At 43.0% G+C, this 13432-nt stretch overlaps 1 protein-coding gene across 3 annotated transcripts in view; it reads right to left on the bottom strand.

Moving 5' to 3' along the window:
• The window catches only part of BBS2 (Bardet-Biedl syndrome 2), a 47215-nt gene that overhangs the window by 15911 nt on the left and 17872 nt on the right, over nucleotides 1–13432 (bottom strand). For 2 of the 3 annotated variants that reach the window (XR_003903699.1, XM_029924853.1), the window contains exons 10-17: nucleotides 12762–12903; nucleotides 12503–12674; nucleotides 11723–11852; nucleotides 10244–10375; nucleotides 9382–9519; nucleotides 8610–8722; nucleotides 2320–2468; nucleotides 1501–1622 (exon numbers count right to left, since the gene is read on the bottom strand). Coding sequence is in view for 2 of the 3 variants with exons in the window: in XM_029924853.1 (XP_029780713.1) it covers nucleotides 1516–1622; nucleotides 2320–2468; nucleotides 8610–8722; nucleotides 9382–9519; nucleotides 10244–10375; nucleotides 11723–11852; nucleotides 12503–12674; nucleotides 12762–12903 (1083 nt within the window). In the remaining variant the exon portion in view is untranslated. Of the gene's footprint in view, nucleotides 1–1161; nucleotides 1623–2319; nucleotides 2469–8609; nucleotides 8723–9381; nucleotides 9520–10243; nucleotides 10376–11722; nucleotides 11853–12502; nucleotides 12675–12761; nucleotides 12904–13432 lie in introns of those variants that run through there. The other variant, XM_029924852.1, reaches the window with a different exon arrangement.

The following is a 13432-nucleotide window of genomic DNA, read 5'->3' as shown; positions in this document are numbered from 1 at the left end:
CAGTTTGTTCTCTGTATTTAAAAGTCTCTTACGGTTTGCCTCCCTCTGAAACTATTTTTCCCCTATTCCTCCCCCATGGTCGTCTGTTAAGTTTCTCAAATTCCACATATGAGTGGAAACATTATAGGTCTTTCTCTGACTTGTTTCACTCAGAATAATACTTATTTCATTTATTTTACTCAGCATAATACTCCTCAGTTCATCCACATTGTTGCAAATGGCAAGATTTCGTTCCTTCTCATTGCCAAGTAGTACTCCATTGTATATATAAACCACACCTTCTTTATCCATTCATCAGTTGATGGACATTGGGTTCTTTCCATTTTTCAAAAAAATAAAAATAGAACTACCCTACGATCCAGCAGTAGCACTACTAGGAATTTATCCAAAGGATACAGGAGTGCTGAATCATAGGGACACATGTACCCCAATGTTTATAGCGGCACTCTCAACAATAGCCAAATTCTGACGAATGTTTTAAACATGAAACCAGTCCTGGAATCTACCTTGAGGCAGAAGCTTCGCTCTGAGGGAAGGAGGTGGCAGCCGTTGGCACAGATGCCAGCTCTCGCTCCCTTGCCCCTCTGCATGAGGGGTGGCCATGTTAGCTACGGGAGCAAGAGTGGGGATGACAATGTGCTGTTTCCAGATCACAGCTTTGATAACAAAGCTTTCCCTTTTCTACGGACTGGGATAGAAATATCTGTAAGGCCTCAGGACAGCCCTGCTCCAATCGGGTTCCTGCACCATCAGGTTTGCATGGCCTGCAATGAATGAGAAAACTGTCACCCAACCCGATTTCCTGAAACTTCTTTCTCTAGAGAATGCAGAGAAAGGCTGCCCTAAAGGACAACAGGGCTGAATGACCACAGGGAGCTGGGTCCCTGAATAGCTATGGAGAAATCCTTACATCAAGGAGAAATAAGTGGGTCATGACGAATCTTGAGGTCTACTAGTTTCGGTAGCTCATATTACTCCAACAAACAGATCACCCTCAACTGACTCTCCCATAATGCAGCTCTGTTTACACCCACCCACCTTTCAGTGGTAAAAAGGCACACAAACGGAATGTCCATGCTTGTGTTTTCCTCCACACAATACAAATGGTTTATGTAATTCTAATATGGGTGGTGATTTTATAGTCAACATGAAGTGCAACTCTTAAGTTTTCATGAAAAATTTAATTACAAATTCAATTACAATTTCAAGGAAGAAGATGGATCTCTATGCCAACTTTACATACATACAGAAAACATGGACTTTGAAGCCCTAATATTTCAAAGGGATTCACCCACCTCTACGCAAGCCTAGTATTACTGGGTAACTGCGACTGATGTTAAAAATTGAGAGTGGATTCCCTTCTCAGATACAGCACGTTGTCTTACATTTGTGCCACTCACCAAGGCTGTTGCCATTCTTAGCACCAGGGTCACCAGGATGTGATCCAAAGCCAACTAGCCTAGACTTTTAGGGAAAAACACTTTTTAGGAACTTCAATACCTGTTCTCCCCTTTCCTAAGAAGAGGCTGTCCCCACACGCATGATTCTGAACAGCGTGTTGATGTTGTTGCTTCGAATCGCATCCCGACAAGCGGCGATCACCTGGTTCTTTGGTTTTCCGACTGTGTGGGATGAAACATCGCATCAGTACAGTCCAAAAGATTATTCAAAGTGACACTATAAATCAGAGGCCAACTTTAAAACAGCATAAAACTAGGGGAGAAAAGAGATATATGGTGTGCAGATTTAACTGATTTATCTTACTACCCCCTAAGAAAGATATCTTTGTGAGGGAATTAATCACCAACCACACCTACAGACCGTCTACAACCTAGAAACAAAGTCCATTTTACAGAAAAAAATCAAAGCTTGGATCCACCTAGCAAAGGTTATTTCTAAAAGAAGGTCAAAGCATTGACCCAAACAGCAGACTTCAGGTCTAAATCTCTGGCTAGATTTCAGCTGCTTTTGATTTATTACTCTTTTTCTAAAGGTTAAGTTGGAGACGTAGCTCATTAATTTTCAGTCTCCCTTTTGAAAAAAAAATAGGTATATTTGAGGCTTTCCTTGGGGGTATATGTCGCTAGGTTTTTCTTGGAAGACGCAGCAAGATCTAACAAAAGGTGCTGAAAGGCTGCCTCCCTCTGAAGTCTGCAGATTGACTAAAGCCAAACAGGCCGGCCAAAGTCAAGTGGCCTCCACCAAGGTGAGTGTGACAGGCGTGCTGCCCTCAGCCCCTATATGAATTCTTGAAGCTACCACTGCCTCTCCTGGTTCTCACCCCAACATCAGACGATGGTGATAGAAAAAGGGACTCACCCCGCAGACGACCTGCTCTTTGAATGGCCTGATTCACTGCCTTGAGGTTCCCCAGTAGCTCTGTGTGATTGTTACAGCGAATTTTGTATCCATTTAGCAAGTCTTTATTAAGGTCGTACAGTTCCATGTAGCGGTTCTTCATGGTTTTCCTGTGTGAATCAACACGAGGGTATGAACCTCACCATGCCACAATATGGCAGGTTTACAGGAGAAAACTTGGAAACTTCTTACACACATAAAGACAACACCAATTTTTTAGCTTTGAAATGTTTGCCTTTGACAACATTTGAGAAAGTTTCTATCAACATATTCTATTTCCTCCAAATAAATGGAAGACAAACGGCCTTTCTTGGTTATTGGTCCATGGTTTGTTTGAATTTAGGAACCAAGAATTAATAAACGCCTGCTGGGCTGGCAGGTAAAGCAAAGGAGGCAAGGCAGTAAGCTGGCTTCACAGTTTCTGATTAATATTCATTGGGCAAAAGTGACCTTATTCTTAATATTTTTAGACAACTGGTAAATTTAGCTTCAAATTTCATCAAGGTTTTAAAAACAAAGGCATAAAGGGGTACCTGGGTGGATCAGTCAGTTAAGCATCCAACTTCAGATCTGGTCATGATCTCATAGTTCGTGAGTTCAAGCCCCACATCGGACTCTGTGTTGACAGCTCAGAGCCTGGAGCTGCTTCAGATTCTGTGTCTCCCTCTTTCTCTGCCCCTGCCCCACTTGCACGCGCTCGCACTCTCTCTCTCTCCCCCCTCTCAGAAATAAATAAACATTAAATAAAATAAAATAAAAACTAAAAACAAAGGCATAAAATTAAAACCACAATGAGATATTGCTATACAACAATGAAAATGGCTAAAACAAAATAAACTGATAAAGCCAAATGCTGATAAGGATGTGGAGCAACTAGAACTCTCCCGCACAGCTGATGGGAATGCAAAAGGGTTACAGTGACTTTGTGAAATGACTGGGCAGTTTCTTAGAAAGTTAAATATACACTTACCATACAACCCAGAAATACCACTACCAAGTATTTACCCAAAATAAATGAAAACATGTCTATAAAAAAACTGTATGCAATTGTTTCTAGTAGCTTTATTCACAATCACTGAAGTTTGGAACAACCCAAATGTCTACTAATTGGTGAGGGGATAAACAAAGCATGGTATATCCATTCAGTGGAACAGTACTATGCCCAGCAATAAAAAAGAACAAATGACTGATACATGCAAGAACGTGGATGAATCTCAAACGCACTGAGGTAAATGGAAGAAGCCAGGCTCAAAAGGCACATACTATGTGATTCCATTCGTGTGACATTTTGGAAAAGGAAAACCACAGGGAGAAAAATCAGATCAGTGGTGCCCAGGGACTGGAGGTTAGGAGAAAGCCACAATGGTGATGGAAATAGTCTACATCTTGACTGTGGTAGCAGCAACTCGGTTGTATATGTTTCTCAAAGTTTACTGAACTGTAAACCATAAAAGGCTGAGTTTTCTGCATGGATATAGTAAGTTATATATCCACTAAGTTGGCTTTAAAAAATAAAAACAAATATATCTGAGAGTCTCTAAATGAAATATAAATAATTCAGGAAAAATGGAATTTAGAGGTTGGTAGTCACTTTCCTCCACGTTAGCAGTCAAATGCCTAAGGCAGCAACAGCTCTCTGACTAAAAAAGAGAAGAAAAAAAAAAAGCCAGAGACAGAGTAAAACAGGGGTCCTAGAGATAACTGGCCAGAAAAAGCAAAAACCTACTATACCTCAAAGAAAACAATGGGAAGAAAACAAATTACAAAGAGGTTGAAACAGTCTCAATTTATAAAGGATGCAATTTTACATCTGGAAAACTATAATTGAGTAGAGTAGTAGATTATAAAATCAATATACAAAAATATCCAGTGTTCATATATTCAAACCAAAAATAAGATATAGGGGTCCCTGTGTGGCTCATCAGTCAAGTGGCCAACTTGGGCTCAGGTCCTGATCTCAGGTTCATGAGTTTGAGCCCAGCATCAGGCTCTGTGCTATCTTTCTAAGAAACTGCTTCAGATCCTCTGTTTCCCAGCCTCTCTCCCTCTCTCCCTCTCTCCCTCTCTCTCTCCCTCTCTCTCTCCCTCTCCCTCTCCCTCTCCCTCTCCCTCTCCCTCTCCCTCTCTCTCTCTCTCTCTCTCTCTCTCTCTCTCTCTCTCTCCCTCCCCTCCCCTCCCCTGCTCTCTCTCTCTCTCAAAAATAAATACACATTAAAAAAACCCAGAAGATATAATGTGGAAGACCCTATTTACAATCGCGCAAGTAAAATAGAGTAAACTTACCAAGAACAGTCTAATACCCACATGAAAGACCTAAAACGTGACTTGAACACATATAAAGACAGACCATGTTCTTAATAAGACTGATCATCCTGATAACAATGTCGGATCAAGTTTATAAACTTAACATGATCCCAATAAATAACATGATCCCTTACCTTTTTTTTTCTGGAGCTAAAAAACCTGATGATCAAGTTCATTGGAAAAGACAAGCACAAGTAGCCAGGAAACCCACGAAAAGGAAGAGCAACAGGCACCTGGCCACACCAGGGAACACCCAAAGTACCTGTAAGGAAGAGAATGGCACTGCCAAGTGAAGAGACAAGACAGACGGAGAGAACGGGATAGGAAATCCAGAAATAGACCCAAGGGGTGTGGAAATATGATACACAATAAGGTATCTCCAATCAGTGGGAAATGGACTTTTAAAGTAGGAGCATTAAAACAGTGCAGAAAAAGAGAAAACTGAACTTATCGTTGTAATGCTGAAAACCAGGATAAACTCCAACTGGAACAGAGATTTAAATGTAAAAGAGGAAAACATACAGGTATTTAAAAAATAGGTTAATTACTCTGAATTCAGTGTAGAAGTTTAAGGAAAAGACTAACCAATTTGACTACAGAAAAGTTTTTAAAAACTTCTACACGGCAAAACCAAAAGTAAATTTTATTTTATTTTTTTTTCTGTTTTTTATTTATTTTTGAGAGACAGAGTCAGCATGAGCAGAGGAAGGTCAAAGAGAGAAGGAGACACAGAATCCAAAACAGGCTCCAGGCTCTGAGCTAACTGTCAGCACAAAGCCCGACACGGGGCTCAAGCCCATGAACCATGAGATCATGACCTGAGCTGAAGTCGGACGCTCACCTGACTGAGTCACCCAGGTGCCCCAGATTTTTAAAAAATCTAATGAGCAAAGGACAAATACAAATGAAAAACTGAAAAAAAAAGTGCATCTCCTATCACAGATAAAGGATTCATAACCCCAGTATATACACAGACAAGATAAAGAAACCGTTCACACAAAAAGAAATGCAAATGGCCCTTAAAACAATGAAAAGATACTCAACCCGGCTTGCAATGAAACAAATGAAAATTAAAACCATGGTGAGACCACTTCTCACCCAGTGAACTGGTAAAACTCCAAGAGTGTGCCAACATACTCCGTTGGCAAGGCTGAAGAGAAACTGGCACTCGCACACATTACTGATCAGAATGCAAAATGACAGAACACCTAATGGAAGGGAACTTGGCAATATCTTGCCTTTATCATTTAGCCTGGCAATTCCACTTCAGGACTTGTTCCCACAGATATCTCGGCAAAAATATGAAAAGATTATATAACAAAGCTATGCATCACAGCGTTATCTGTGAGAGCAAAAGAGCAGTCAATCCACATGGAGGGAACTGGCTGAACAAACACGCAGAGAATGAGTGCCTGAGGCACAGGGAGTAGTATTTCTGTGCATGACTAGGGATGGAGCGCCGTACTTTTAATTGTAAAATGCCAGGCGGGAAAGAAAGAGTAACATGCTACGATTTATCTATAGAGTGAGGAGAGGAGTGTGTGTGTGTGTGTGTGTGTGTGTGTGTGTGTGTGTGTGTGCGTGTGTATTCAAATTTTGACTGGTTATTTATAGTGAAAGGGAGGGAACAGGATGGAAGTGACAGGAATGAGAAATAGACACTTTTGTTAAATTTTTAAAAAATGTTTTGAGAGACAGAAACAGAGCACGAGCAGGGGAGGAGCAGAGAGAGAGAGACACAGAATCCGAAGCAGGCTCTAGGCTCTAGCTGTCAGCAGGGAGACTGATGCGGGGCTCGAACTCGTGCACCACGAGATCATGACCTGAGCCAAAGTTGGGCCCTTAGCTGACTAAGAAAAGTTAGACTCTTCTGTATATTGTTTTATAGAGTTGACTTTGGAACCACATAAAAGTTTAATAAATGTGTAATAAAATTAAACCCAAAAGGAAAAAAAATGCCAAGGCTCCCAAGACCAAAAGCAAAATGAACCTAACTGTATATCAAATTTGTGGCATAACCAACAAGAGGGAAAGTATTTCAGATATAATAATTTGACTAAAAATCCCGACTGGAATATACACTAAAGACACACACACACACCAAAAAAAAAACAAAAACAAAAAAAAAAACACTAGGAAAAAAAGTATCTGCTGTTTTCAGCAGCCATATTGTTGATACTGATATTATTCAGCAGTCATGCTGGTATTCTGCTAGCAAATGGTCATGTTGATACTGGTTAGAACCAAGATTTTCTTTCTTTTTCTTTTTTTTTAACTTTTATCTATTTTTGAGAGACTATGAGAGACAGAGCGTGAGCAGGGGAGGGGCAGAGAGAGAGAGAGGGAGACAGAGAATCCAAAGCAGGCTCCAGGCTCGGAGCTGTCAGCACAGATGAGGGGCTTGAACTCATGAACCCCGAGATCATGATCTGAGCTAAAGTCAGACACTTAACCGACTGAGCAACCCAGGTACCCCTAATAGAGACTTAATCTTTGGTCTTTGCTTGAACAAACCAATTTAAAAAAATTTTTTTAACATTTTTTTTATTTTTGAGAGAGAGAGAGACAGTGTGAGCAGGGGAAGGTCAGAGAGAGAAGGAATCACAGGATCTGAAGACAGGCTCCAGGCTCTGAGCTAGCGGTCAGCACAGAGCCTGATGTGGGGCTCGAACCCATGAACCGTGAGATCATGACCTGAGCCGAAGCCAGATGCTTAACCGACTGAGCCACCCAGGCGCCCCTAAACAAACCAGTTTAAAACACACACACATGACAACTGGGGAACTTAAACACTGAATAGGTTATTTTGTGATATTAAGAACTTATTTACATTTTCCTAAGTATGACAATGGTATTGTGGTTAGTGGTTGTTAAAGGCTCACTGTCTGAAATATTTGCGGCCAAAAGGACATGATGTCTGGAATTTGCTCCAAGATAGTCCGGTGCCTGGGAGACGAAGAAGGTGAGTGCAGCGATGAGGCGGGATGGGCCAGGGGGTGATCGGCCCTGAGGTCAGGTGGCAGGGATACAGAAGTCACTGCACATATTACCTCATCCTCTTTTGTAGGTGTTCGAAACTTTCAACAATGTAATTATTTTAAAAACACTTACTTCTGAGCAAAGCCATTTTAAAGTGTCAGTAATTCAGAGCTTCCAGGAAAAAGCAGAGGCGGCACCCTGGGCGAACTCTCGCCTCCGGCGGACACAGACTTCATCCACCCCTCACCATCTTACTACACCCACCTCAGGACTTTTAGTGCCGAGACAGATGCTGCAAGAAGCTAGACCTGCACATCTTTGTTTTTTAACTGTTTGACTGTAAAATGTAAAACACAGTCGGAATAGTTTACACAACAATGTTTGTTAACTGGGCCGAGAAACAGAACGCTGCCACGCCCCGAAGCTTCCCGAAGGCCTCTTTCTGAACACAGTCCCTCCTCCTGAGAGAACGTACTGTCTTGTGTGCTAATCTCCTCCCTGCGCTTCCTTACATCTTCTCCATCCATCTGCGCTCCCAAATGATACGCTTTTTGGTGCTGTTTCCAAACTACATAAAAAGAGCATTCTGTACACATTCTTTTGGATCTTACTTCAATTTCCCTAATGCCTGTAAGATTGGCCCATGTGGTCATATGTCATTGAGACGGACGCCATATTCTGTGGTACGACTGTATCACAATTTAGCCATCGCATTGCTGATGCTACTTTGTGGGCTGTTTCCACTTTGGGATTCTTAGGAACAATGCTTCATGAACCTTCTCGTACAAATACCCTGGTGTACAGGCACACAAATTTTTCTAGGTTATACAGCAGGAGTAGAGTTCCCGGGTCCCAGGGAATACACGTGTTCAGCTTCACTGATAATGCCAAGTGATTCTCCAAAGTCGCTGTACCAATGTGCACTCCTCCCAGCGGCCACTCGGCATCGCTGTCACGTAAATACTCACATGTCCCTCATCAGACGCGCATCCTCGGCGCGGACCAGCAAACTTCGGATCAGGTTAGAATTATCGGCCATCTCAGCACTGAGCTTCTGATGCACTGAATGGTATTCATCCACCTAGAGACCACGAACACTCAGGAATGAAAAAGACCTCACAGACTTCTCGAAAATTAGTCAGCCTAAGACACTGTCTGCCGTACACCGAGGCCCTTCTCTCTACCCTGTTCACCTGTACCGTCTCGACCGGCCCCCGCTGTTTCGCCTCACTAATGAAGTTATAAGTCTGTACCGCCTCCAACACTCAAGACCACATTCCGTCTGGACCGCTCCATCGGGAGCCCCACCAACACACATATTAACATTTTGGAGATCTGGGGGGAGAATGCGGTTATAACTTAGGACCAGTCATGATCCTTATTTTCTTTTTACTTTTGGATTTGGATTGTTGGGAAACACAAAACCAAAGCTCAAGGTGAATACAACAGATAAGAGGAAGGGCTAGCAAAGGAGAAGGCTAATATGACGTTTGTTTAACCCTAAATCAAACAAAGAAAGCAGGGTGGTCGGGAGCTAAACCCTTCACTTTTATAAAAGAAATCCTTTAACTAGTGGGCCCTCGAAATCTAGTTCAATTTTCATAATTTTCTCAAATTTGTTAGAACATGACTATCATATAACATGAACATGCTTGTGGTATCATTCATTTCCTAAGAGAAACATTTCAAATATTAAGAGACTACCGCGTTCTTACAAATGCAGCCCCTGGGTGCCCTCACCTTAACCAGCACCTTCCGTAATTCCTCAAAGTAGACCGGGAAATCTGCTTCTACCTGAAGGTCTTCAATAGCAAAAAATGCCGCCATCGACTGGATGATGTCACCAGCCAAATCGATATCATCGGTATTTATGGTGATCTATCCAGGGGCAAAAAAGAGACAAGCTTAGCATCCTCAGATATTCAAGAGAAACTTAGCTGAAACACTACCCAAATTTCCCCATATTCAACACATTTCTTGAACCTCAATTTATATGTGGTGATGAATAAAATAGGGGTTAGCCCTGAAGAAAATCACAAATTTTAGCAGCAGGCTAAAAGATCAATCCTCTGGCCTTGGAAACTAAACAACAGAATCATTCAAACATTGACAATCTTTTTGTTGGGGCGCTTAGGTGGCTCAATCGCTTAAGCGGCCGACTTCAGCTCAGGTCATGATCTCACAATTCATGGGTTCGAGCCATGCATCAGGCTCTGTGCTGACAGGTAGCTCAGAGCCTGGAGCCTGCTTCAGATTCTGTATCTCCCTCTTTCTCTGACCCTCACCTGCTCGTGCTGTCTCTCTCTCAAAAATAAATTTAAAAACATGTAAAAAAAAAAAAGAAAGAAAATGTTTTTGTTGGCCTCTGTATCCTCAGTCCTTCTCAAGTTAGATAAGGAAGTACTGAAGGGAAGGATGGAGGGAGACAGAAAACCACCTTCTAGATTATATCCCAGTATCTAAAACAACGGACACTTCTAACACTAACACACCACAGTGAAACATGCAGTTTTACTATCCTGATATCGGCGCCACCCCCCTCACGTTGCACTGAATGGTAAACATGACATAAGAAAAGTGTGGCTGTGACAGTAAGCGTTACCTCTCCGCTAAGCTTTATTTTGATATACAGCTGGCCGCCATTCCGTAAGGATGTGAAACACACTTGAAATGGAGCGTTTTGAATGTTAGTGTCTTCCGGTAACAGAAAGTTCTGGTTGAGCCATATAACCACCTTAAAAATGAACAGGACGAAATGAACTTCCATTTTTAAAGTACATTCTTAAAAATTATCCTTCTTTCTAGATTTACTGCTTCTTTAAAAAACAAAGAATTATACTTCACACCCCCTCCCACCAAGAAAACACCGATCACGCTCCTTTTCCCCACCTCATACGTGATCTAAAGGAACATTCAGATTTACGTCTGGCCCCATAGCATGCATGACTTTACAGAATTTTCAGTGTAGACATAATCTTATATGAAACGTAGAAACGCCTCGGGTATGGTGCTAAGCCTGTGTACACCACAGCTCGTCTGTGGCTATACCCTTGATGGCGGAGTCTGCTTAAAATCATTCCATTCCAGCCTTTTCAAAAAATGTAAACGAAGTCTGCATGCACACAGCCCAGATGCAGAGATACATCCACATGATAAGTAAAAAATAAGTTTTAATACTCATGACAATAATGGTGAGCAGCACCCTGTACGATGTAGGGGTATCCCTTCATTAGCTGAGGTTATAGGTGACCCTAAAATCAAAGTACATCCTAACTCCTTAGTCTTAGTGTCCAAACCCAGAAGTTGACAATTCATTGGTTTAAACATATTTATGTAACTTGTATCATTATAAGATCATCAGACTATAACCCGAAAATAACCACCTTAAACTTAATAGCCTTCGTTTATTATTTCTGAAAGATTTCAAATCAGGGGAGTAGAAGTCATGGGAACCTTGACCCCGTAAGAACCTGAGAATCTCATGACTACAAAGCCTCCCTGAGGTTTCTGGAGCCCAGTGGAGGTTATGGTCACTGGCATTAGTCTTTTACGCTTTACAAGGTCCCGTCCCACCAAATAAGTGATCTGCAGGGGCCCCTGTGAGGTAGGACTAGCCTCACTTACAGACAAGGGAACTGCGGCTCAGACTGATGAGAGCTGACAGCACTAAGAAAAGCACTAAGATTTAACTAGTTAAGGCAGCATCTGAATCCAGAATGTTCTCAGCTCGAACTCCCACTCTCTTTCCAATTTGAAGCAGGTTCCTCCCAAATCACTGGGTCAGGACAAGTACACCAAGGCCATTGGTGAGAAAAGGGAGGAATTAAAAGCCGGTAAGAATTCACCTGTGACTAAGGACAGTCGCTCATGTAAACAAGGTGTGTATTTTTTCAAAGGGGCAGAAGATATTTTCGCAGTGTTTTTGTCACAGGTGATAAGCCAACATCCAACTACCTATCTCTTTCATGTCGTAATTACTGCTACCAAATAACTCATTCACGCAATTTCCACCTTCTACGAAGTAACAAGCAAAGGATGCTGAAAGTGCAAAAATATTGAACGAAGAAAGCCAGACACTCACCCTCTGTGCTCGTTCTGCGATGATAAAGCTGACGTAGCTGACGGGCTCGCTGGCAGAGTCAGGGCTGCTCAGCGCATACATGGAGAAGCGGGGGAGCTGTCTTGTCATTTCAAATACGTGGAACTGGGTGCTGTGGTCAACCAAAGGGGCACGAGAAGAGAAGCGTGTTTGTATGGAGTATTACTTCAAAGTGCAAGGCCCAGATAATAATGACAAAGTCACTAACTGGGTTATCGAGTGTTATTTATGGGTTTTGCTGAAGGGGCAAAAAACACACCAAGAAACTTGAGGGTCAAGTACTACAGCGATGGGGTTTGGGATTAGCGACGACATGAGTCTTATACATGTACGCATACACGCACCAAGGGTTCAAAACACCCTAACGGAAATGTGTAATGGCTTTTAACTTCCACAGATGTAGGGGTATCCCTTCACTAGCTGAGGTTATGGGTGACCCTAATATAAAAGTGCATCCTAACTCTGTGGTCTTAGTGGCCAAAACCAGAAGTTGACAATTCATCAGTTACATCTATCTATGTAACTTCTGTCATTGTAAGATCATCAGACTAAAACCAGGAAATAACCATCTTAAACTTACATGGCCTTCATTTTTCATTTTTGAAAGCTCTCAAATTAGGGAAGAAGAGGTCATGGGAAATCTTGAGTGGGGGGTAGAATCATCAAAATGGCCCCCCAAACCCACGGCATGGTAGCAAGTCCACCCATCCTGCCCTCCTCTGAGCACCGGCCGGAAACGAACTGTGACTGGCGAAGAGTCACCTGCTCCTGTAGCCCACGAAGGTCTTCAAGTGCAGATCCACGGGGACATCTTTGGGAGGTGTGACTGGGATGCGGACGGAGCCGGAGAGGCTGTGGATGCTGGGGTGTACCACATGGCTTTCGCCGAGAAAGATCCCCTCGGCAAAAATCAACACCGCTCGGATGATGGTGTCTGCAGGGGACAGAGACCACGGCAGTTCAAGGACCACTCCCCGGTGGCACAGGAGTCCCCAGGGGCCGGCTCCGCACAGTTTCTTACCGTTCGAGGTGGAAATGCACAGTTCCACGTGAGCAGGCTGGGTCTCGCGCCCCAGACTGACTGAGAGGGCGGTGTGGAGCGTGGTGCTGGCCGGGATGGCGCCCCGGGGCCCATCCGCCTCGCTCAGTGGGCTCAGCTCCGCCTACAAAACACGTGACTTCCAACTCAGCCACTGAAACAGTGAACTAATGTCAACTTTAAATCATGCGGTTATCTGGCTTCAAAAACCAACTCCCTGGGGCGCCTGGGTGGCTCAGTTGGTTAAGTGTCCCACTCTTGATCTGGGCTCAGGTCATAATCTCGCCATTTGTGGGATCAAGTCCCACGTGGGACTGAATACTGACAGTGCAGAGCCTACTATGACTCTCTCTCTCTCTCTCTCCCTCTCTCTCTCTCTCTCTCTCTCTCTCTGTGCTCCTTCCCCACTTGCATGCTCTCTCAAAACAAATAAAAACTTTAAAAAAAAACCCAACTCCCAATCATGGGCTTTTTGGTGTTGTTATTTTTTAAAATTTTTTTCTTGTTTATTTTTGAGACAGAGAAAGAGCACGAAGGGGAGGAGCAGAGAGAGGGAGACACAGAATCTGAGGCAGGCTCCAGGCTCCGAGCTGTCAGCACAGAGCCTGACATGGGGCTCGAACCCACAAACCTTGAGATCATGACCTGAGCCA

Source organism: Suricata suricatta, chromosome 16 (assembly GCF_006229205.1).
Source record: "Suricata suricatta isolate VVHF042 chromosome 16, meerkat_22Aug2017_6uvM2_HiC, whole genome shotgun sequence".
In the NCBI taxonomy this organism is placed as follows: Eukaryota; Metazoa; Chordata; class Mammalia; order Carnivora; family Herpestidae; genus Suricata; species Suricata suricatta.
Note: the sequence above shows the minus strand (reverse complement) of the source record. Positions and strands in the feature narration are given on the sequence as shown.